Source organism: Chelonoidis abingdonii, chromosome 7 (genome assembly GCF_003597395.2).
Source record: "Chelonoidis abingdonii isolate Lonesome George chromosome 7, CheloAbing_2.0, whole genome shotgun sequence".
NCBI classification, from domain to species: Eukaryota; Metazoa; Chordata; order Testudines; family Testudinidae; genus Chelonoidis; species Chelonoidis abingdonii.
Window position 1 is genome coordinate 50,790,967 of NC_133775.1, and position 22,697 is coordinate 50,813,663.

At 39.7% G+C, this 22,697-nt stretch overlaps 1 protein-coding gene across 4 annotated transcripts in view; it reads left to right on the forward strand.

The window, feature by feature from the left end:
• The window catches only part of BRINP3 (BMP/retinoic acid inducible neural specific 3), a 348,258-nt gene that overhangs the window by 203,821 nt on the left and 121,740 nt on the right, over window positions 1-22,697 (forward strand). For all 4 annotated transcript variants that reach the window (XR_012656261.1, XM_032768511.2, XM_075067860.1 and 1 more), the window contains exon 4: window positions 15,220-15,410. Coding sequence is in view for 3 of the 4 variants with exons in the window: in XM_032768511.2 (XP_032624402.1) it covers window positions 15,220-15,410 (191 nt within the window). In the remaining variant the exon portion in view is untranslated. The remainder of the gene's footprint in view (window positions 1-15,219; window positions 15,411-22,697) is intronic.

The following is a 22,697-nucleotide window of genomic DNA, read 5'->3' on the forward strand; positions in this document are numbered from 1 at the left end:
AGGGTGAACGCCACTAAGCCTGCTCCCTGGGTCACCTCATACCATGGCCTCTACTCCTCCAAAGTCACAAAAGAGGTTGGCTTGCAGACTCTTAGGTTCTCACTGACTGTGGGCTGGAGGTTCTTCTCCTTCAGTCGTGGCCCACCATTCCCGGTCTCTATGAGCTCTGGAAGCTCAGAAGCAGGGTCTGGTCCAGGCAGTGAGGAGCTCCTTTGGCCTCTCTGCAGGTGCTAACAGCATAGGACTATGCCCTTGCTTTGTCCACCATGACTGAGCAGAGTGGCTCCCTTTTAAATTCAGCCTCCACTGTGAGTATGCCCAGCAGGTACAGATAGGTAGGGCCGGGGCGGCTCTATGTTTTTTGCCACCCTAAGTATGGCAGTTAGGTGGCCTTCGGTGGCATGCCTGCATACGGTCAGCTGGTCACGCGGATTCAGCGGCATTTCTGCTGGTGATCTGATGGTCCAGCACCTTCGGCACCCACCGCTGAATTGCCGCTGAAGCCGTGAGACCGGCAGACCTCCCATAGGCATGCCACCCCAGTGCCTGGAGCCGCCCCTGGGTAGGGTCTTCTGGTCCCAAAGCGGCTTGTTAACCCTTGTCTCACCCATGTGGAGCTTATACACTCCATCACAGAGGCTCAGTGTTAAATACAGAGTATAAATTGTTCTGCATAAAAGAGAATTAGCACACAGGATTACCCAACCAGACATTACAAAATGAAATAACATTTTAGAGATGCAGTTTTATTCCTTGGTGGGTGATTATATTAAAGATAATTCCAGTGACTGAGTATTCTTCTTACAGGACAATCTTGTCAAAAGCCCTTATTCACCTGAGGAATGGTTTTCTTTAATACATTTCATAACTGAATTCCAACTATATATTAATAAAACGACAGTAACTCTATTCTCCTTTGGCTGATATCTGAGTTCCATAACAACTGAAATGTGATCTTGGAAAAGAGCATTCCAGAAGTATGTTGAATTTCTTTGCCACCTTAATAATTTAAAACAAAACATTAAATTGTATCATAATTTTAAGAAATAGCACTTCTGTGGCAAACACATCATAATTTAATTGAATTCTAAGCATATCTTGTACACGTGTTGATCAGCAATCTGCTACGGACACGTCATTTGATACAAGACTTCCAGGATTGCTGGTAATTTCCCATAGCAAAGTCTGAATTCTCCAGGACAGGGGCAGTACTTAGACACTAGAGGTGACATCCTGACTCCACTGAATGCAGTGGTAAAATGTCCATTGATGTAAATGAGGTTAGGAGGACCCTACATATTTGATAATTATTCAAAAAATATTATACAGCACTAAAGTCCATATCCTGTAAATCTGCTTTGTGGGGGACCTTTGTTTCCTTCTATTGGAGTTCTATATCTGGAAGCTTTTCAGATTGGGAAAAAAGCCATTTTTATAGTAAAGATTGTTCAACATTGGGTTGTGTACCAGAATTCTAGTAATACGGAGTAAAAATGATAGGGCTTGATCCATCAGAATTACTGAGCACCTGTATCCCTCATGGACCACAAATAATTTGCTGTTGTTCAATGCCTTTTGAGGAGGAGACCTTTAACAGGGTTCTTAGAGGGCCAGGCACCCCTTGACCGCTAACCCCATGTTTCCCTGATCAAGGTGCCTCAGTCTTCTAGGCAGTGGGGTCAGGGGATTCGGGCCTTCCCACTCCACTGAGTCCCAGCCCAGTGCCCTGCATGAGTCGAAACCTGAACAAGGGGCCCTCCCAGTCTCAATCTACCACTCTGGGCTACTTCCTATCACTGTCACTTCAGTTGGGGGCATATTCCCTATAGTCCCATTTGCTGGGGTAGTTGGGCTTCCCATTGTGCCCTCACATGTGTCTTGGACAGCATTCTGCCATGGTCCCAAGCTCCTTCGGGCAGGGCAGCCATAAATTTGGTGAGGCTGAACCTCACATTGGCTTTGGGCTTCAGTCACTCAGTTACCTCATTTGCCTTAGGCTCCTAAGTCTCCTCCGCGGTCTCCTTTGGCTGGGGAGACAGTACATACTCCCTGGTGGCTGCCTTGGCTGTTATGCTAGTGACCCTTCCTCTCAGGGAGAGCAACAGCTAGCACCTGCCTCTTTGCCAGCCAGCCCTGAATTGAGCCAGCCTCTCTCTTTTTCTCCCCACTCTAGGCCTGACATTGATTGCAAGTATAATGGGGAAAGGTTCACTGGGCACAGAGACTCTTTTTAACCCATGCCATGCTGGTGGGCAGCTTCATCTTCATCTTAAACCTTGAAGCTATGAGTTTCAAAGGCACTTGAAAATCCCAGCCTAATATGCAAAACACTACCCAAAGGCAAATGAAGACTGTGGGAACCTTTCCATTGACTTTAGGGGACTTGGACTTAGAGAGACAGCCTCATTTTTCAGAGGTGATGAGTATACCTACATTTCCCATTGGCTTTGGTACAGCAGGCATTGAGTACGTTTGAAAAATCAAACCGTCTAAACTCAATTCAGGAAATTAGTATTTTATAAGATTGTTGTCAAATGACACCTAATATCATACACATAGCCCCCTTTTCTGTTGTTAGAATTCCTTTTGGGGTTAGAGTATATGGGGAATCCTAAAACATGCACTTCCCTGCTTCATTAACATATAGCTGTAGTAGTCGCCCTACATAATATCACTCTTACCTTTCCTTTAATTACGCCTCTGAAAGGGCTATTGCTTTTATACTCTCTGATAAGAAAAGCCAAAGCCAAATATGCACATTTATTTTTTTAATAGTGCTCCTGAACATTTGTATTCATGGGCATAAATGAAAACTTGGCAAATGACTGACCTTGCGGTAAGATTTGTATGCCTCTGCGACCACTTGGCTTGCATGAATATCTCTTTCTGACCATAAAGGAAACACTTGCACATGGTTGTATGTGAAATGTTCCCAACTCTTTATTCACAACATAGAAATATACTCCTCAAGGGCATTCTAAAATGAGCCCTCTGTGAAGTTATACAATATTTCATGTTCTTATAACATGGAAGACAGCATTCTTAGTTGCTCTTATTTCTTTTAGAAATTGTGACTAAGTGGTTAAGGAAAGTCAAATATCTCATGATGGAAAGCAACACAGGCAAGACTGTAATGGCTAAAAGGACATTGTGGTATGTTACACTAGCCCACCAGGGATCAGAGACATACAAAGGGTCACTCATGAGATTCCCTGCCTGTCCCTGCATGGACCATCTGAATGTCCAGAACTTGTGAGGTAACCTCGCACAGGTGTGTGAGTGGATCCAAATGTCCCCCTCCCCACTGTGCCAGTCTGTGCAGTGTAATCTAGTTGCTACCCAACTCCTGGGGCAACACAGTGCCTCCTTATTCAGGCTAAAGCGTAAGGTTACAGTCCAGCCCCAAATTAGAAAAGTGGCAATGAGTGATTTGCCCCCTCAGTTCCATCAGCATGACAGTCTGCAAGAAGAGTCTAAAAGGATTTTTATTTTTAAATTTAATGTAGGCTTTGCCCTAGAAGCCCTGAAAGGTCCCGGACATGCAAAGATTCTCCTTTGAGCAGCACAAAACACTAAAGGTCACCACTTTTTTCCTCTGAATATTGTAATTTTTTTTGTGCAAAATACAATGAAATACAAATTCAGATTTCCATATTATTCTATATAAGGGCACAGTGGGTCTATCCCCAACTCAATTATCAGACAGGTATATCTGAAATCTTATATATCAGTATGGTCCTGTTTCCTTCATTGTGGAATTGGGAATGACTGTGATATCTCAGGTGCCACAATACAGTCGATGTAGATGAATGTTGAGCTTTTTAATGGTGCCCACTTTAGAAGTGTAAGATTTAACACAGGATCCTTGGAAATGTGTGACATTGGTGACTCAGCAAATTTGTAGGCCTGGAGATGTAGGAGTGTAAAAATAAATATGTTTATTTACAAGTGAAAGGCCTCTATTTCTGGTCCTGGGGAGTGAAGATCTTATCCTAATGCTATGGGAAATGAAGACAGCAGTTTCTTCAACTAATTTGATAGCAGTTTTAGATAAGTTAACTTGCAGCATGTTTGGTGGAGCCAGGGCTTGTTATGAAATCAAGGCCAGCCAGAAGTGTGTAATAGGCCAAATCAGTAAAGAGGATTGACATTTCTTTATTTGCTGTAGAGAAGAACTTGTCAGTGCTGCTCCTAGTCAGAGAGTAGAATTCTGTAACTGAGAAGCACGATGTTCATATCCCTCTGGCAGAAATCTTCTCACTGATGTTGCAGGCCTCAAGAACCAAATGGGAAAGAGAAATTTCATCTTTATAGCACACAATCTTGATGCACCATAACAGTTTAATCCAAATTTCCTGCCATTTTTCTCTCCACTGAGTATAGCTCCATATGTACAGCTCCATTGACACTCTTACTATGCTAAAAACTGAATAATAAGGACAGAGTTTACCTCATGTTCATGGTGAGCAGTATGTTACTCTGCATACAAACAACAGGAAAATTCCTTAGCTGGTGTCTATTGACTTCAATGGAGCTACGATAATCTATAGTGAAGATCTGGGTCTGATTTCAATTAAGCATTAATACTCATTTATGAATAAGGGAGGCAGAATATGGTCCTAAATTATCCATGTGGTATATATGATATGGGACAGGAACTTATGAGTTTCTCATTAGACTCATTTGTTCTGCAGAGACTTTTCACTTTGCAGTATTTAACACTGTGGCTGTACAATTCAACGATAGAAAGTAGGCACATGTGGTCTAGGCTTAGTTTACCTACTTTTTGAAACAACTGAACGTAAATCGGGGGGAAAGATGGTCCTAACTTGTTAATTTTCATGCCTCATACAATATAAAGTTAGTTATCCTATGATTTCTCTTTAATAAGAACCTTTGAAAAAAGTCACAGATGAACAACCTTTGCATCAAATACGAGAGGCACACACGTACAGAGCTCTACTGATCATTATTGAGCACATGTATAAATAAAAAATAAATTTTGTCTTGCAAATTTAATTGTTGATCTTCCTGCTTATTGACAGTATCACTTAATTCATACCTATAACATTTCAGTCTTTAACTATAATTTGAAACACAGCTTTATGATCCTTTTATTACCACCAGGAAGATGGTATAAGAAGATAGTCTTTCAGCTCAAAAACACATCTAAGTTATTTGAGGCAGATAATAGTTCTAAGTACTTTAATCATTTGAATATTTATTGTTGCACATTATAAAAATACATTTTCACCAGCCACAGACATTTATATTTAGTTATAATTGTTACAGTATTATTATGTCTACTTGTATCAATGCTGGCTATTTGCATTTCTTATTTAAATAATTCCTGAAGACTTTCTTAAGACCCAAACAGCTTTAATTCTTTACTTTTGAATGCCATTTATAAGCTATTGTGCAGCTTTTTCCCAGTTAAATGTACGCAAATTGGTTATATCTCTATGTTAATTTTCAAACACCCACTCTTGTTTTGCAGGCATTCTTTTGAAAGACAGTATGCAGAAAATTTGTTTCAGTTGAAGAGTTTAAATTTCAAATATAAATCCTGGAAAATATGTTTTATGAATCTAGAAATAATTAAATATATAGACTAAATAAGAGTCTTGTAAATTCCAGGGCTTGAGGGGACATCAGACTATATTGAGCGAAGGTCAATCTATAGTATGAATGTCAGTCACTACCCGTTGACAAATATCTGTTAATGACAGCAACTCCATGGTAATAAAGCATCAGCATAGAGGGTCTGCTAATTTCTTGAACCAATTACTGGATTATATGGAGTTATTCTGTGAGCAGGAACAAAATGTATTTTTATTCTACTTCTTTTTTACCCTGGGAAACTGAAGCAATCTGCCTCCTGACTTTTGTAAACCAGAGAGAAAATACTGCTTTTAGAGACTGCAGGAAGCACAGCTGTGTGGATCTGATGCTGAATACAAAAAAAAAAAAAAAGAAAGAAAGAAAAAAATGATTATTCACTGTCATTAATCCTTTTCAGTTCTTAAGACTCATAACCTTGAATAGTTTTCTAAATCACATCTATTTTTTAGCTAATGCTTAGATGTCTTCTGAGTTTATTTCATGGTTGCAGCCTACAGCTAGTAAGAAAAATTCATCCATGTTTCAGATATGACAGAGAAGTCTATTCAGACTTGGTTGTGTGCATGTCTGTTAATTTAAACTGTCTCATAAATTAGATATGATTCACTAAAACTAATTTACAAAGTCTGCAGACATGTTCTGTAGATGGGAGGCCCCTTCTTCCAATTGTGGAACCAAACAGAAGAAAGGTTTGGGGATTTTCTGTTTTTTGTTTGTTTGTTTGTTTGTTTTTTGAATGTAGATCACCCCATCTCTGGCTAATGACAAATCAGTCTTGCCAGAGTTGCATTCAAAAGAATACTTCTGACGAGGAGTTATTTTACCTTTGAAATATTGCACCTTGTGGCAGGTATTTTCCCAAACAAATGCCCTGACACTCATTTACACCAATGGCCCTTTACATCACTTTAACTGGTAAAAGGGCCTAAAATGGACATTTACACGCACTCTAAGGCCCCAAGTATATGGGGACCTTAGTGTAAAGGAGAATCAATCCCAAATTTCTTGAGGGAAGATAGTCCTGGATTCTCTTAAAAACTCTTCATCACAACCTAGACATATACATATATGATACTTTGTGCTATCCTATCATTATACACAGCATAGATTTCAGGATCAATTACAAACATTTCCAGAAAAGTACTCGTTTGCCATGCGATGTTTCCTCCTTTCGTAGGACAAGTTTCTACCCCACCCGGTCTTTCTCAAGCTGAGCATCACCTAATTCTTCATGTAGTCACCATATATTTCAAATAGGACTGCCCAATGAACAAGATGCTACTCATAGTGAGAAAGGGGGGGCAGAATCGAGTATTAAATTATAAGAAGCCATTTTTATTTATCCAATGTAAAGCTCATCCAGTCCTTCACTTCTCCTCTCTGTGAGTCGTTCTTTCAGATAGAGCCTATCATTTATTATCTGCCTATACAGTGCTTATGAGAATTGAGCCCCAACTTGGTTGAAGCCTCTAGGTGCTACTGGGATATAAATGTACATAATTATGATAATGGCTGGGCTTTTCAAAAGAGTCTGAGGAAGTAACATGCAAATCCCACTAAAATTGAATGGGAACTGGATGTCTAATTCCTTAAGTTTTCTTTGAAAGTCCCAGGCAGTATTAATAAATACATTTTAATGTGTACGGTTATATCTGTTTTATCATGAGCTAAGGGAGAAAAATGTTGTTAGATCCTCTTGTCTAAACAGTTGCAGCATGTCTCTGAATCAACGTTATTCTAGATTCTTGCATGCCTGAGCTTAACATTGGACACAACATAGTTTTGTTTGATTTGATTCAGTGAAAATATTCAGCTCTTTTCAAGCTCGTTACAGTGGATCTGAAATAAAGTGTACTTCTCAGGAAACAGAACACTGAGGCCTGGTCTACACTACGGGTTTATACCGAATTTAGGAGCGTTAAACTGAATTAACCCTGGACCTGTCCACACAACGAAGCCCTTCATATTGATATAAAGGGCTCTTAATACTGATATCTGTACTCTTTCCTGACGAGGGGAGTAGCACTCAAATCAGTATTGCCATTTTGGATTAGGGTTAGTGTGGCCGCAATTCGATGGCATTGGCCTCTGGGAGCCTTCACAGTGCCATTGTTGACCGTCTGGACAGCGATTTGGTCGGATGCACTGGCCAGGTAGACAGAAAAGCCCACGAAACTTTTTGATTCATTTCTGTTGCCAGTGAGAGAAGCGGATCAGCAAGGTGCCACGCAGAGCTCTCACAGCACAGGTAACAATGCAGTCTCGGAGAATGAAAAAGGCTTCCAGACATGGATGGCCACGATGTCTGATTGTCGCTGTATGGGGAGAGAATTCCATGCTAACAGAAATCGCGTTCCAAAGAGACGAAATGAAACAAACTTTGAAAAATTTCCAAGCCCATGATGCAGAGAGGCACAGCATGGACGTCAGTACAGTCGTCAGTGTTGAACGTAGGAGCTCAGTACCACCAGAACAAGAAGCAACGGAAGGTCGGGCAGGTCGCAAACATGCGCTTCTACACTGAGTCTGCATGCCATATCTAGGGGGATCCTGCCACCACACCCCACCCCTGTTGTGGATCTGCGTGGGGGATCTTAGCCTTGCCATGGGATTCTGCCCAGATGGAGAAGATGAGGGGGAGGAAGAGGAGGATGAGCTTGCGAGGCAACAGCACTCTGTTCTCTCCTCAACAGCCAGGAACTCTTTCTCAGCCTTGACAGAAGTACCCTCTCAGCCATCTCAAAGCCACTATCCCAGCCACATTTGAAGCCATGGAATTGACCTCTGAGTGGTGACTTTGGCTAAATAATTACAACATGGTTTAAAAGCTCAGCATTTTTTAATGATATAATTTGCCCTGAGGACTTGGGATGCATTTCGCGGCCAGCTAAGTTGACTGCGAAATCTGTTAACTATGTCTGGGGATGGACTTGGAATCCTCAAGGATATCTCCATGAAGCTCTCTGCGTAGGTACTTTAAAAGCCTTTGCTCGAGTTTCTGGCTGCAGGGCGCGCCTTATTCATCTTCATGGTAGGTATACCTTGACCACGCCATGCATTGTAGCAAGTATTTGTCATTTGCATACAAAGCTTAGCTGCGTTTTGGTCCGGTGTTTGCTGGCTCTTAAGCACATCTGTTCTTTTATTGTGCTTGTTTATCCTCAGGAGAGTGATATCGTTCATGGTACCTGGTTTGAATATCGCGGAATTTTAATTTAGGGGACAGATTGATGGTTGGGCTGTTTGCCTGTGGCTTAAAAGATAATCTTCCTGCATTTAGCAAGCATGGGGAGGAGGAGGGGGTGATTGGCAGTTGCTTTCTTTCATGGGCTAGCTTGCGGTCTTCTCTGCTACAGCCACTCCGTGTGGGGAGGTGTGGCTAGCCAGTGATCTTCCATATACCACAGCCACTTGGTGGGGAGGTGGTAAAGCATCATCCCAGAGATTTGGGGAGGAGCTGTCTGATGTGTGCCTCACATTAACGGAAGAGCCCAGCACTTAACGAGCTTTGCTATGCTATTTGGGAAAGGAGGGCGTGGATATATGAAGGCTGCAGTAAGCCGAAAGACAATGGCTTACCCATGGCCGCCTGCAGCGATTTGATGCCGGAACCTGCGTCTGTTGGATCTCTAACACAAAGCTGCAGGCACTCAATATTAAGATGCAAATGCAACCTTGTAGTGAAATCCATGTGCTATGTTATGTGAATAGTGTTGTTCACGTGAAAGAGTATCTTTTTAAATACTTCTCTCCTTTTTTTACCTCCTCCTGCAGCATGCAAATTTTTCAGGTTCCTCCTCATACCGAGGCTATCTAAGATAAAGTGGCGGAAAAAAAGACGTGAGACGAAATGTTCTTCGGGAATCACGGAAGTGCCGCCAATGAAAGAGCTCATCTGAATGAGTGGAAGGACACTGGTTGTCAAAGTCAGTGAAGGTACCAGTGACCTGAGGACAGGAGGACAACGTGAGATAGGAAGAGCTCAAGATGAGAAGTGATGGCAGAAGATTGAGGTGTCGGAATGCAACTCTGGGGCTGTGTGTGATCAACGGAATGCTCAGCATCTTGTGGTGGAGCTCAGAAACAGCAGCAGACACAGAGTGCGCTGCAGCCCCTGATATACCGCTCCTCTTCCATGTCCTTAGCCTCCCTTACTCACTAGATGACTAAAACGTGGGAGGAGGTCCATGCATCCACCCATTCCACCCAGTGGACAGTCTCAAGAAGGGCTGTCATAATTGAAATTTTGTACTTTTCTTCCCTTCCTATTTCCTGCCCAAACGCCCCAGGGCTATCTTGTCAGTTCTCTCCTCCTTTTCTAGTAAGTAATAAGAATACAGATTTTAAATGAGTGACTGTATTCCTTTGGAAGCAATGGTAATCAAGGGGGAGGGTGGGTGGCTTACAGGTGAGTCAATCAAGCAGGGGGTCATCAAGGGAGAACAATACAAACAGTCACCGTACCCTGGCCCATGATGAAACTGGTTTTCAAGCTTCTCTGCATGTGCACCGCTCCTGGTGTTGTTTCTTCTAATCGCCCTGGTGTCTGGCTGCACGTAATCAGTGGCCAGGTGATTTGCCTGCTACACTTGCCATAAAGGCCTCCCTTTACTCGCAGCGATTGTTGAGCACACAGCAAGCAGTATACAATGGGACATTGTTTGGCTGAAGGTCCTGAGCGAGTCCAGTAATGTGCGCCGCGTGCTTTAAACAGCCAATATGCATGTACTCCACACATTCTGCACTTGCTCAGCTGTATTGAACTCCTGACTACTGTCCAGTCTGGCTGTGGTTGCTCATTATAAGCCATGGCATCAAGGGGTAGCGGGGTCCCAGGTATACAGGCAATTCAACATCCCAACTGTTTTTTTTGGTCTGGGAAGATAATTCCCTTGGTGAGCCGTTAGATCACTAGTGTTCCTGAAAGATGCGCGCGTCATGAACCTACCCCCAGTATCCCACGTGGATGTTGGGAACGTCCTTGTGATCTCACCAGTGCTTTCAGCACCATGGAAAGTCCCCCTTGCGGTTTTGTACTGGGGTGCCTGGGTGTCTGGTGCATGATAGGGATATGGGTTCCATCTATGCCCCACAGTTAGGAATCCCATTGCAGCAAAGCCATCCATATGACACTGCACATTTCGAGAGTCACACTTTTGTAGCAGCAGTTAATTGATTGTTTGGCTACTTGCTCACAGCATCCCCAGTAGATTTGCCCATCAATTGATTCCCAAACTGACTGGTAGTCTGTCTGGATGCAAGCTCTAGAGGCTATAGCCAACTCTCACTGAGGGCTGTCTTATCTTGGTATTCTGTTTCAGGGCAGGGGAAAGCAAGTCAAAGTCCATAAAAGTGCCTTACTCATGTGAAATGTTTGCAGCCAACTGGAATCGTCCACCATCTGCAAACCTATGTGGTCCCCGTCTGTGCTTGTTTCCAGGCCAAATCGGCGTTCAATGGCTAGAACCTGCCCCATTACCAGCATGATCTCCAAGCATTTGAGAGATTCTGTGTCCATTCCTCATCACTCTCGTCGCTGCCACTGCCGTAGCCGCCTCCTCCTCGACTTGTTTTTGCGGTCGTTCTTTTTAGTTCGCTTTGCTGCAGAGATGCGCGAGGTGTTTACAATGTCCATGATTGCTGTCTTGAGCTGTGTAGGGTCTATGCTTGCCACGCTATGGCATCTGCACAGTTCACCCAGGGAAAAAGGTGCAAAACGGTTGTCTGCTACTTCCATGGAGGGACAGGTGAGACTGTACCCAGAACCACCTGCGACAATGTTTTTTGCCTCATCAGGCACTGGGATCTCAACCCAGAATTCCAATGGGCGGGGGAGACTGCGGGAACTATGGGATAGCTACCCACAGTGCAACGCTCCGGAAATCGACACTAGCCTCGGTACATGGACACACACTGCCGAATTAATATGCTTAGTGTGGCCATTTATACAATCTGTTTTAAAAAAACGGTTTCTGTAAAATTGGAATAATTCCGTATTGTAGACATACCCTGAGAGTAGAGAGACAGGAATGAGCACAATGTTTTGCTTGCCATGATTACCGTCACCTCATCCCTCATACAAGGCAAGAATGGACTTGAACCAGACTATGACAATAGGACGTTATGCTAACTAGAGCCAAGTCCCAAGTATATTTTTTCCTACAGATTTTTTTTTGAAAATAACACTTTCTTTGTGGTCAATATTATCCATAGAAATTTGCATATGTTTTTGCTGAAATTTTACATTAAAAATCCTAAATTTTCTATCAAAAAGACTGTGAAAAATTCCATTCTGTCATAAATCCAATTTTCCACTGAAAAAGTTTTTGATCAGCTCTAGTTATTATTGTAGAACAGTTAGAAGGCTTTTAAAATGGATATTGAAAAGAGAAATAATTGCAAAATATGCAGAAAATCAAGGAATTTTGCAAAGATTTTCCTCAAGCTTGAGGAGATATTGTCATTTATCTTGCAATGGATTGGTAATTTTGCTGTTGATTTCAAATGGAAGGACGATCAAGCTTATTGTGATAGTCACTTTAAAGGAAAAAACACCTCATTAAGGCTAAGGGAAAACTTAGGAAAAGTGAAAAATCTGTGGGGAATTTCCCTGATTTCTGCAGGGATTTTTTGTACTTTTTTTTGTTTGTTTGTTTGTTTTGCAATGCATTATACTGGATACTCCCTTACTCATTGACAGTAACTTATCTCAAACAAGTTGCTGTGTAGTTGCTGTCCCTCCTAAATGTCAGGAAGAAGTTGTCACATGGAAAACAAAAGGCTCAGCAAATCGCTTGAGTAATTACACAAAGTAAAAGGTTGAGGCTTAGCCCTCAACTCAGTCTGTCACTCTGTATCTTGTAAAGGGATTTAACATAGTTATAATTTTGTGTCATGATTTGTACAACTATTTTACAGCTATATTTGAACCATGACAATAGGTAGCCTGAAGCCAGAATCTGTTAAAAATAATTTGGGGCCAAATTCTCATCTCTTTTATATCCTAGGAAGATCCAATAGGCTCTGTTGACTCTTCCCACAAACATTTGCTACTAATGTACAGCAGTTTGTAACAGCAGTTAAGTAAAATGTAATTCTGTGTCCACTCATGATAACAGAGAGACTGGGGAACTAGAGGGGAACAATCCTAGTATCTATCGAAGCTATTAGAATTCACATTTCCTTGCAGCTCAAGCTATGTACAAACATCCATCTTACAGGTAATGGCAGGAGGAAGAGCATAAATACAATGGGCTGAATTCTGGCAGGTTCTGCCCATTTGATCCACTTCAGAAAATCCATCAGTAAGACTGAGGTGACAGTTGTCTGCTCCAGGGTAAAACCAGTATTTTGGGTCAAATATTGCTGGTCTTAACTCAGACAAAATTCCCCTTCAATTTGTGGTAGTTTGGGCAGAGTATGGACTGTAGGATTTAGCATTGCGTGTGAATTTCCAGGATGGTGGCCTTCAGGAAAAATATTATAGAGGCCATTGATTGTCTTAGATTAACTTGAAAATACTTTTCCTTCTCCAAATGAAGAATTAGAAATGACATTTCCAGTCAAAAGGTATTTGCTGATAGTATAATCTTTACAAATGTCAACAGATGTGATCTCTTGCACTGAAACGTGTTCTTAATTTGGAATTATTGCCACCAACAGTATATTCTTTTAGAGTTTATGTCAATTTTTGCATCTCACACAGTATCTTTCTACAGCTATATTTGTTGGCACATATGCCCACTTGAAATTGGCATACCATCTTGTGAGTGGGCATAATGCCACCACAACAGATGGGTATGCAATGAAACTAGTACAAGCATCAACTCTGACTATAATGGGAGAGATTCCCTTCTGGGAATGAGGAAACAGTAGTCTGTGTAGATATTTGGCATCTAAAGTTAAGGTGAACTGGTTTTGCTCATTCAATTCACGGGCAGATTAAACTCTGAAATCCAAAATTAGTAACCAAAGACTTAAAAGATGAGTTTTTGATTAACTTGGACTTGTGTGGAACAGGAGGAAATGTTACTACATCACCAGATTCTTACTTTTAAGTTTTATTTTCTGCAGTGGCATTTTATGATTTCATTTAAACCCATCACAAAACTAAGTGTGAAATCTTCATCCCGTAGAAGTCAGCAGAACAAAGATTTTCATTGTAAAGTATCAAAATAAAATAAAAACAAACAAACCACCTATTCCATGAGAAGCAATCATTAACCTTATGGAAATTTCCTCTAAAATTTAAGAGTAATCTTATCAAAAAAGGCTCTATAGAAATTATTTTAGAGTTTAGTAGAGAATGATATTCAGAGGGAGGCTGTTCTGTTTTTAACAATCTTACACAAATCTACAGCAGGGACATAATCTTCTAAAACCTGTAGGATTTTTTCTATAAGAAAAGAAACTGAAAGAAATAGGAGAACAGGTAAACCTCTTATGTAGTAGTCCTCTTTGATCTTCTCTTTGCATTTGTAAACACAGCTCTACTGTGGAAGTCTTTTTTCCAGTTACAAAAGGTTATGTAAAAGAGGCCTGAGGCAAGATACCTCTTCCACTAGCTTTGCACTATTCAGTGGTGATGATGTAAAGCAGTTGTAAACTTACCTTAACTTGTTGACTAAATTGGGTTTAGCTCAGTTTTGTGTTGCTACAGTGGTGCAAAGGCAGCAAGAGAGAACTAGTCATCCCCGACCCTTGAAAAATGTAATAACCTGATATTACAGATGGTTCCAATACAATGTTTACTAGCAAACACTTCAGTCCATGTATATAATAAGGTACCTAGCTTTGAGTCCAGACCAGAAATGTATGAAAAGACATAGGAAAAAAACCCCAAAATATCATAATAAAGTCAGGTCTAAATATAATACTGGTATTTTTCAGCCGTATAAGCAATTAAAACAATAAAAGTAAAGGTTTGGAGACAGCCTCTAAATCTAGCTTTCATGCAAACTAAATCTTCAGAAAAATATATACTGAGGATAAGCAAGTAAGGTTAGATCCCTTGAAGGAAACTCATTCCTGATGTAACTCCACTGGAAACAGTGGAAGTACACAAAAATTGTGTCATTTTATTATACAGTCAATTAAGGAAACAGAAATATGAAAATTGTCATTTTCTTCTGATGTCTAACTGGTTTCTAATAAGTGCCAGAAAAATGGCATTACATTTTTAGGCCTAAATTTTCAAACGTGGTTAACTGATGCAACTAGACAAGTGGCATGATTCTCAAGAGCACTGGACACCCAAAGAGTTCTGTTGACTTCATTTGAAAATGCTTGGTACTCAGCATTTTTGGAAATTAGACTTCTTTCTTGGATGCCTAAATATGGACTTAAGAGGGAGAATTTCAAAGACATAAACGACAGTTAGGCCCTGACCTCCCATAAGCGTTTTCAAGCCACAAATAGTAGTTAGGCCCTTATCTTCCATGGGAGTTTGGTGCCTGCCACTTATGCTTTTAAAACTCTCCTTCTTAGGAGCCTAACTTTATACACTAAATTTTAACACCATTGGCCTTGCAACATATTTCAGGCAAAATAAGAGATATGGAAGATGTAATTGATTGTTTTAATATATTGTTTATACAGGAGAGGAGTCACTCACAATTTTTGTGGACAAGCGGAAGCTGAGTAAGCGATCAGAAGGAAGTGATCCCAGCACCAACAGTTCTTCTGTGACTCTGGAGACTCTGCACCAACTGGCAGCCTCTTATTTCATTGACAGGGACAGTACTCTCCGTAGACTTCACCATATTCAGATTGCCTCCACTGCCATCAAGGTATGAGAAGTTGTTCTGGAGTCTTCCTGCAAACATTTTCACAGACTAAATAGATCCTCCCCTTACCAAACATGCCTGGGATTTCATTGATAAAACAGACTTGTTAGGAAATAAATCTTAGTTAATTTCCATGTCCTGCACTTTAAATTAAGTATTATGCACAATTTGTTTGATGCAAGGTCTATAATTTCAGTTACACAGATAAATAGTTTTACTTCATATTGTTTTCCTCTCAGACTTTTAAAAAAAAAACATGTGCCTAAGTAACTTGCAAATGCTGTCCATGCAGTTGTGTGTAAAAATACTCTCACACACAATTTGCAATTTCCCAGTGATTATTTATTTATCTATCATCATCATCATCATCCATATATTTGATCTTGGAGGCCTATTTTTGAAAAATATATTCCTTTCATGTTCTCATTCTACAGAATTTTAGACCCAATTTAATTTGTCTAAAATATTGTAGACCACATCCTGTCCTCCATTACACAGGCTTTACACTAGTATTCCAGCACAAAGCACGTGTCAAGTCTGCTTACTCAACTGCCATAGGATTTCCCCAGTGATTCTGCATCCCCAAGTAATGTAGGTATCTGTGTATGTATTGTATGAAACAATATCCATGCATTTGTACAGCTATCCAGCTGTGCTTTTAAAACAAGTGTAGAAATAATACATATATTTAATGGAAATGGTTAGCGTGAGTTGACTTAGCAGAAATATCTTCTTTCAGGACAGGATTTCATATCAGACATAGAGAAGCAAATTGAACTGTACTTTTAATAGGAGGTGCCTTCATTATAAAGCTTTTACTTTAGAATCTATTGAAGTCACCAGGAATTTTTCTCTTGAATTGAGGAGGCTTTGAATTAGCCTTTAGTTAACAATTTCTGGTTTTCAGCTATATTAGTTGTTTATTTACAGTGTCATAGTACAAAGTGTCTTCTTATTTTTATCCTTCAGTGTTATGTAATATGCAGATTTGAAATAAATTTAAAAATAGACTTCTCACTGAGGTTTGGAAAGGAGACCTTTTCTTTATATTGAAAAGACCCACAGAAGAAATCAACAGATATTTAAACACTGGCAGATGCAGATGACGACTTGGGTAATGAGTGCTAACTACATAACAAAGTTTTTAGCAAACAGCACAAAATCACTTCGTTCTCCCCTACCCCATCACCATTCATGAGTTGCGTACAAATGGAAACTATAGTCCATCAACACATCTACAAATTACAAAGAAGGTATTCAAGATCACACATGTCCGATTTAGGTATTCAACTGCAGCAGGCCTCTAGAAAATGGTACACGTCATATGTGACAATACCAGTGTATGAAATTATTTATGCTATACTATCACTCTGATTGAGGATCTGTTAGCATTTGCATAACCTATTTTCATTTTCAGAGAATTTTATTCACTAGAAAAACTTAATGCTAACTGAAAGAGCACTGACAGGAAGGAAATATGTTTGTTTGTTTTTCACAAATTTTCAAAATACTGCATTTGGCTCTTTTAAATTAGAGGGGTATCAAATAGAGTTGACTGTTGTCATATCCAGGTTGTGATCTTATATCTCAACCATTTTATTTATACTAATTGCATTGATGTTGCAGTTAGAATAGGGTCCAAATCCTACAAAACCCACCTCACAGGCAGATCCCTGCACCTGTGGCAGATCATACAGGATCAGGGCCTAAAATAGCATGAGTGAAATTCTCCAGAATTCACAGTCCAGGAGGAGCTGTGGGTTTGATTGCTTTAAGACATCTTTGTGTACTCCCAATCCTGATGTGTTCCAGATGCTGGATAATTTAGACTTTCTTCCCTGGTCTGTGTTATGGGCCACAGTGTTGCTCGGAATCTCTATTCCCTAGGTCAGTGATAGTAAGTGGGTCCTCTGAAGGCAGCCTTATAACTTTCTTACACAGGGTCTGTGCCAGCGAAATCCTTCCCCGCTAGACACAGAACATTTAGAGCTCCTTGATGACATTCTGGTACATTTATTTGATGATTAGGTAACAGAGAAGGGGTGAAAAATTAACCCAATATTTCTTTAAAAAGTGTCTAAAATCTTTATTTTATGTGATGTGTTGGAAATGGATCAAATAATTAAAATAAACGCACAAATAAATAAATGGATTACTGCCAAGTTGGAAACTCAAGACTTAGATTTAATGGAAATTGAGCATCCAATCTCTGAGATGGCTTTGAAAATCTTAGCCATAGTTTCACAATTTTCAGCTTCTTGATTTGTCTGTTAAATGTATATTAGATTTTAAAATGAATATTATAAGTGATATTTTCCCCATTTCTTTAAACCAATGTATTGAAATGATAAAAATAAATTCAGGGAAAATGTACATTAAAATAATGTTAAGGTACTAGTGGATATTAAAAATAAAATCAGAACTCTGGATGCGAGTTAAACACTGTAATTCATGCACTTTTACTACAGTCCACAGCAAGAAAAGCCATCTTCTGTTCCAAAACTTCAACAATATTAAAGAATTGAAGACGACTTAAGGATTTCCAGCTACAATAATTAAAAAAAAAAAAAGTGCCAAGTTTCTAGAAATCAAAAGGTTAACTTAAAAACCATGATATTTTTCAAAAAAAAAATAACGCATTGTCCAAGTTTGGTTTTGCCTTCTGGTTTTTGAGCATATAGGGATCATGATTTCAAGCTTTTCTCTACAATCATCAGGACTAGAAACTGATGTGTATATATAATATTACAGCCCCTCAGATGCTTACATAAACAAATGATTCCATATGCTGGTACTTAAAGAAAAACTCAAAATATTTATAATAAAATGGAAAGAGTTGGCAGCACAGTGACTTTAAGCCTTAAATCTAAATTTCTGAAGTTTATGTAAACTTGAATTACAGATTATTATAACGTTAAAGACTAACGTTGATTAGGACTCAGATACAAGATTTTTTCTTGCCACAGAGGATAACATCTGGAGTTTAGTAAACTTCAAATTTTTCAGGAGTCACAGAAACATGTTATTTTTTACAGGCCATGTAATGCATGTTCTGTAGTGTATATATATAAAAATAAATAATAGCAGGAGCTTCAGCAACAATTAAACTCATTCGGGCTCAATAAAAACATTTTGTTGCTATAAATTTGAAATGTTTAATTTTGATTTTGACCCCCTCCTTTTTTAAAAAATATAAAGTAAAGTCAATTTTGAAAGGAAGTCATCTGAAATGGGGAAAAAAAATCATTACTTTTTGTTCCAGGACATTTTTGAAATGTTTAGCCAATTTTTCATAAACAAATTTTCATCAAAATTGATAGAATTAAAAAAAAAATCAGTTGAGTCATAATTCAGTTGATCAGAGGGAAAGAATATAAGCCATATGAGCAAAGGCTGAAGGAACTGGGTATGTTTAGTTTGGAAAAGAAGAATTTAAGGGGAGGACATGATAGTCTTCAAATACTTGAAAGGCTACCATAAAAAAGATTGAGATGTCCTGCCCTGTGTGGCAAGAAAGGACGAGAGGCAATGGGTTCAAATTACAGCATATCAGAGTCAGATTAAATCCCAGGAAAATAATTCTAGCTGTAACAACAGTAGGACAATGGAACAGACTGCCTCAAGAGGTTACTTGAAGCTTTTTCATTAGAAGCTTTTTCATTAGAAGTTTTCAAAAAGAGGCTGGATAACCATGTGTCTTGGATGGTTTAGACCAAGGGTAGGCAACATATAGCACGCATGTCAAAGGCAGCACGCAAGCTGATTTTCAGTGGCACTCACACTGCCCTGGTCCTGGCCACCAGTCTGGGGGGGCGGGGGAGGCTCTGCATTTTAATTTAATTTTAAATGAACCTTCTTAAACATTTTAAAAACCTATTTACTTTACATACAACAATAGTTTAGTTATATATTATAGACTTAAAGAAAGAGGCCTTCTAAAAACATTAAAATATTTTACTGGCATGTGAAACTTTAAATTAAAGTGAATAAATGAAGACTCGGTACACCACTTCTGAAAGGATGCTGACCCCTGGTTTAGACATAACAACTTCTGCATTTTGGCAGGGGATTAGACTAGATGACCCTTGTGATCCCTTGACAAAAACTTTCCAACCATCTCTAATGGCAAACTTGTTTTGAATAGCTCTACTACCAAACTGGCTGAGGGATAGAAAGCTGCAACTTAGCATAGCAATAAACCTTACTGAGGAGAAGGATCCTTGTACACACAGGTGAAAATTGTGTGTGGGTTATGAGCCTTTGAAAATTTCCTGTGCATACAAAGTAGAATTGACATACATCTTCATTCTCTTACAAAAAGTAAAGTTAATAAAGACCACATAGCTAATACAAGTGCATTTAGGTGCAATACTGCCACCAAATCAGCTTTTTGCCATCACTTTGACCACACAATCCACACTGAGTCATTTCACTGTTTTTTTTAATGCACCATGCATCAAGATCGAATATTTTGTTCTTCCATTTAGGCTCAACATCATAAAAGCCAGGGCTACATATCTGACCTGTCACTGATTCCCCTTATGCTAAGAATGCCCTTTCAAAATCTGTTTGTTAAGCCTTCACATTCACCTTATTCAGATCACTCTATAAATCCCATTCCTGCTGAATCACCTACAAAAACTAGTGTCTGTACTTTGAAAAATCATGCACTACAAAACATTTGAATGACCAGGCATTGTTCACTCCTAGACGCATTAGTAAATGCTACAAAATATTAGAAGACAACCACAACAACAGTGATAATGAGCTCACAGAATGGCTCCTATAAATCCTTGCCTCGGTCTTGCTTAAGGGGTTAAGAAGTAAGAAAAAGCTACTGACTTTGTAAAGTGTGCAGGAATTAGCCTAGCTCTGATCCACTTTAGGGGTTCCATGGCTGATCCACTGTAGGAGTTCCACAGGGAGCATCTCATCCTTATTTATCTCCTAATCTGTGCAAGAGTGGGTGTCCCTCTCGCAGAATTCCTAAACTGCTTCCAGTTCACAGATAGGACATTGCTCTCTAAGCTTCCAAGGGAAAAGAATTTCAGCTTATTTGCAGGAAACAGAAAATATTAATTAAGTACCGTTTGTCCTTTCAGATAACAATGTGAAGGTGATATCCATTGCACTCAGAACAATTAACACTTGATAAATTTGTATATCAACTTTCACATTCCCAACAAGAAAATTGTAGTGATAAATCACATTTTCTGTCCATCCCTGATGTCTAATTTATGGGACTGAATTTTTGATGCATTAGGCTGCTAATTTATCAGCTATTCTATCCCACACCTAACATATGTCATCAAAGGTGGGGGGAAGTTATCTTTATTTTTAATCAGCTGGGGTAAAATAATGTTATCTTAAGCAAAACAATTGTTTTCTCTAGAATGCAAATGTACAGTGCAAGGAAGGGCCTGGTGCCAGTATTTCTGAGGAATGTAATCAGGTTTGTTAATTGTGATATAATTAATCTCGAATACAATATGTACAGAACTGATGGAGGCCTTGCTATTAAAACTCAACAGTATATTGTCATTGTGACACTCTCCAAATAAAGATATCAAGCCATAGCATTCTTGATACTATTTGCCAACTGGAAACCAAGTGTTTAAGGGTATTACACAAAACTTGTATCAATATTTACCTGATTTTAAAATATTCCAATATATACATTATTTCAATAGTATTTTAATACAGGCGTTTTAGCGTAAGTGGTTAGATTAATGTTCAAAATCAACAGTTTGCAGCCTCCAGGGCTTCAGTGGCAACTTGCCAGAAGCCTGAGAGCTGTATCTAATTTGCATGTACATTTACATAAATGTACATCGTGTCATGTTTGAAGTATTACAGATCCAATATTACTGCACTTGTATGTTCATTTTAAAAGCTTTTTGCTATGGACGTTTCATTAGCTTCTGGGTTAGCTTCTCATTGAATGCTGGGAGGGCTGTTGACTCTCCTTCCATCTCTTCTGGCAACCGTGAGGGTAGGGCTATCTCCTCTCTTCTCCTAACTGGTTAGTGGAACAGGGATTGTCTTGCTCTCTCACTATGAAACTGGGGGACCAACTCCACAGAAACAAAATATAGCTATAGTCAGTAAATACTTTTTCACAATGGATAAATTTTATGAGCCAGACCTCCAGTTAATGTAAATTCATATTTTTCTATTGACTTCAATGGAGCTACACTAATTTACACCTGCTGAACATCTCACCATATAACTGAAAATCAAAGAAAGCTACTATAAGCAAAAGAAAGTAACAGAGAAGTCCCCTAGTCTGGTATTCAGTCCAGTCCTATGACACTTGACTTTGGAGCCTTCTCTTCCTCTCACTTTATAGGCCCTCTTCTAAGCATCTGCATGCCTATGTCTATACTGAAGTTGGAAGTGTAACTTCCAGACAAACCTGTGCCTGCTGTGACTGAGGTGGCATGCTAAAAATAGAAGTGTAGCCATGGCAGCATGATCACTGGGAGGGACTAGCTGCCCAAGAACAGACTTTTTCAGCCCCAGTGTAGACATACCCTGTAGGGGGAAGATGGTCTTGAACTACATAGTGACTCTTCACTTTCTTACAGCCTACTTTTCTACCCTAATTTCTGGATTGCCCACCCAGGCAAAAAGGGCACAAATCGCTCCCCCCCGCCTCCAACACCATTAGCTGCTGGTGGCATGACCTGATGTATTACACTGAGGTGGTACATCCTCCTACTATTATCTAATTAGGAAACTCTTTCAATTGCATTGGGGGGTGAGAGAGAGTGGTGCTTAAAAGATTCAGGCTTTATCTACCACCTTAACAACTTAATGGGATTGCAAGAAACAGCTCAAAGACTGTTGTTCAGATAAACCTCAGTGTCCACTTCACCAGAAGTCATAATTGTACCTCTCACAAAGCTGTGAGTGAATTCAGACCAGTGATGTCCTTGTGCTCAGTAATGCAGATGGACTGCACTTAAGTTCCACACTGAGAAGAACATAAAAATGTTAGGCTGGACCACACAAATCCATTCAGATTTGCTAGTCAGATATTGAAGTCCAAAAACCACTGTGTTGAACAGATAAGAACTATATTCATAACATGGTGTATGAAATATCATTGATGCTCTTTGTTTGTAGAACAAGAGGACTGCGGCAAATTGCTGGAACTGTTATGCTGGGTCTCGCACTTTCTCTTCTTTGGGGAAGGTTCAGGGCGCCATTGCTTGCCTCTGAATTGGTATTTTAATTACCCCACTATTGTCCTTGAGGAGGGGAGTGGAGAGGGAGGGACCTGGGCCC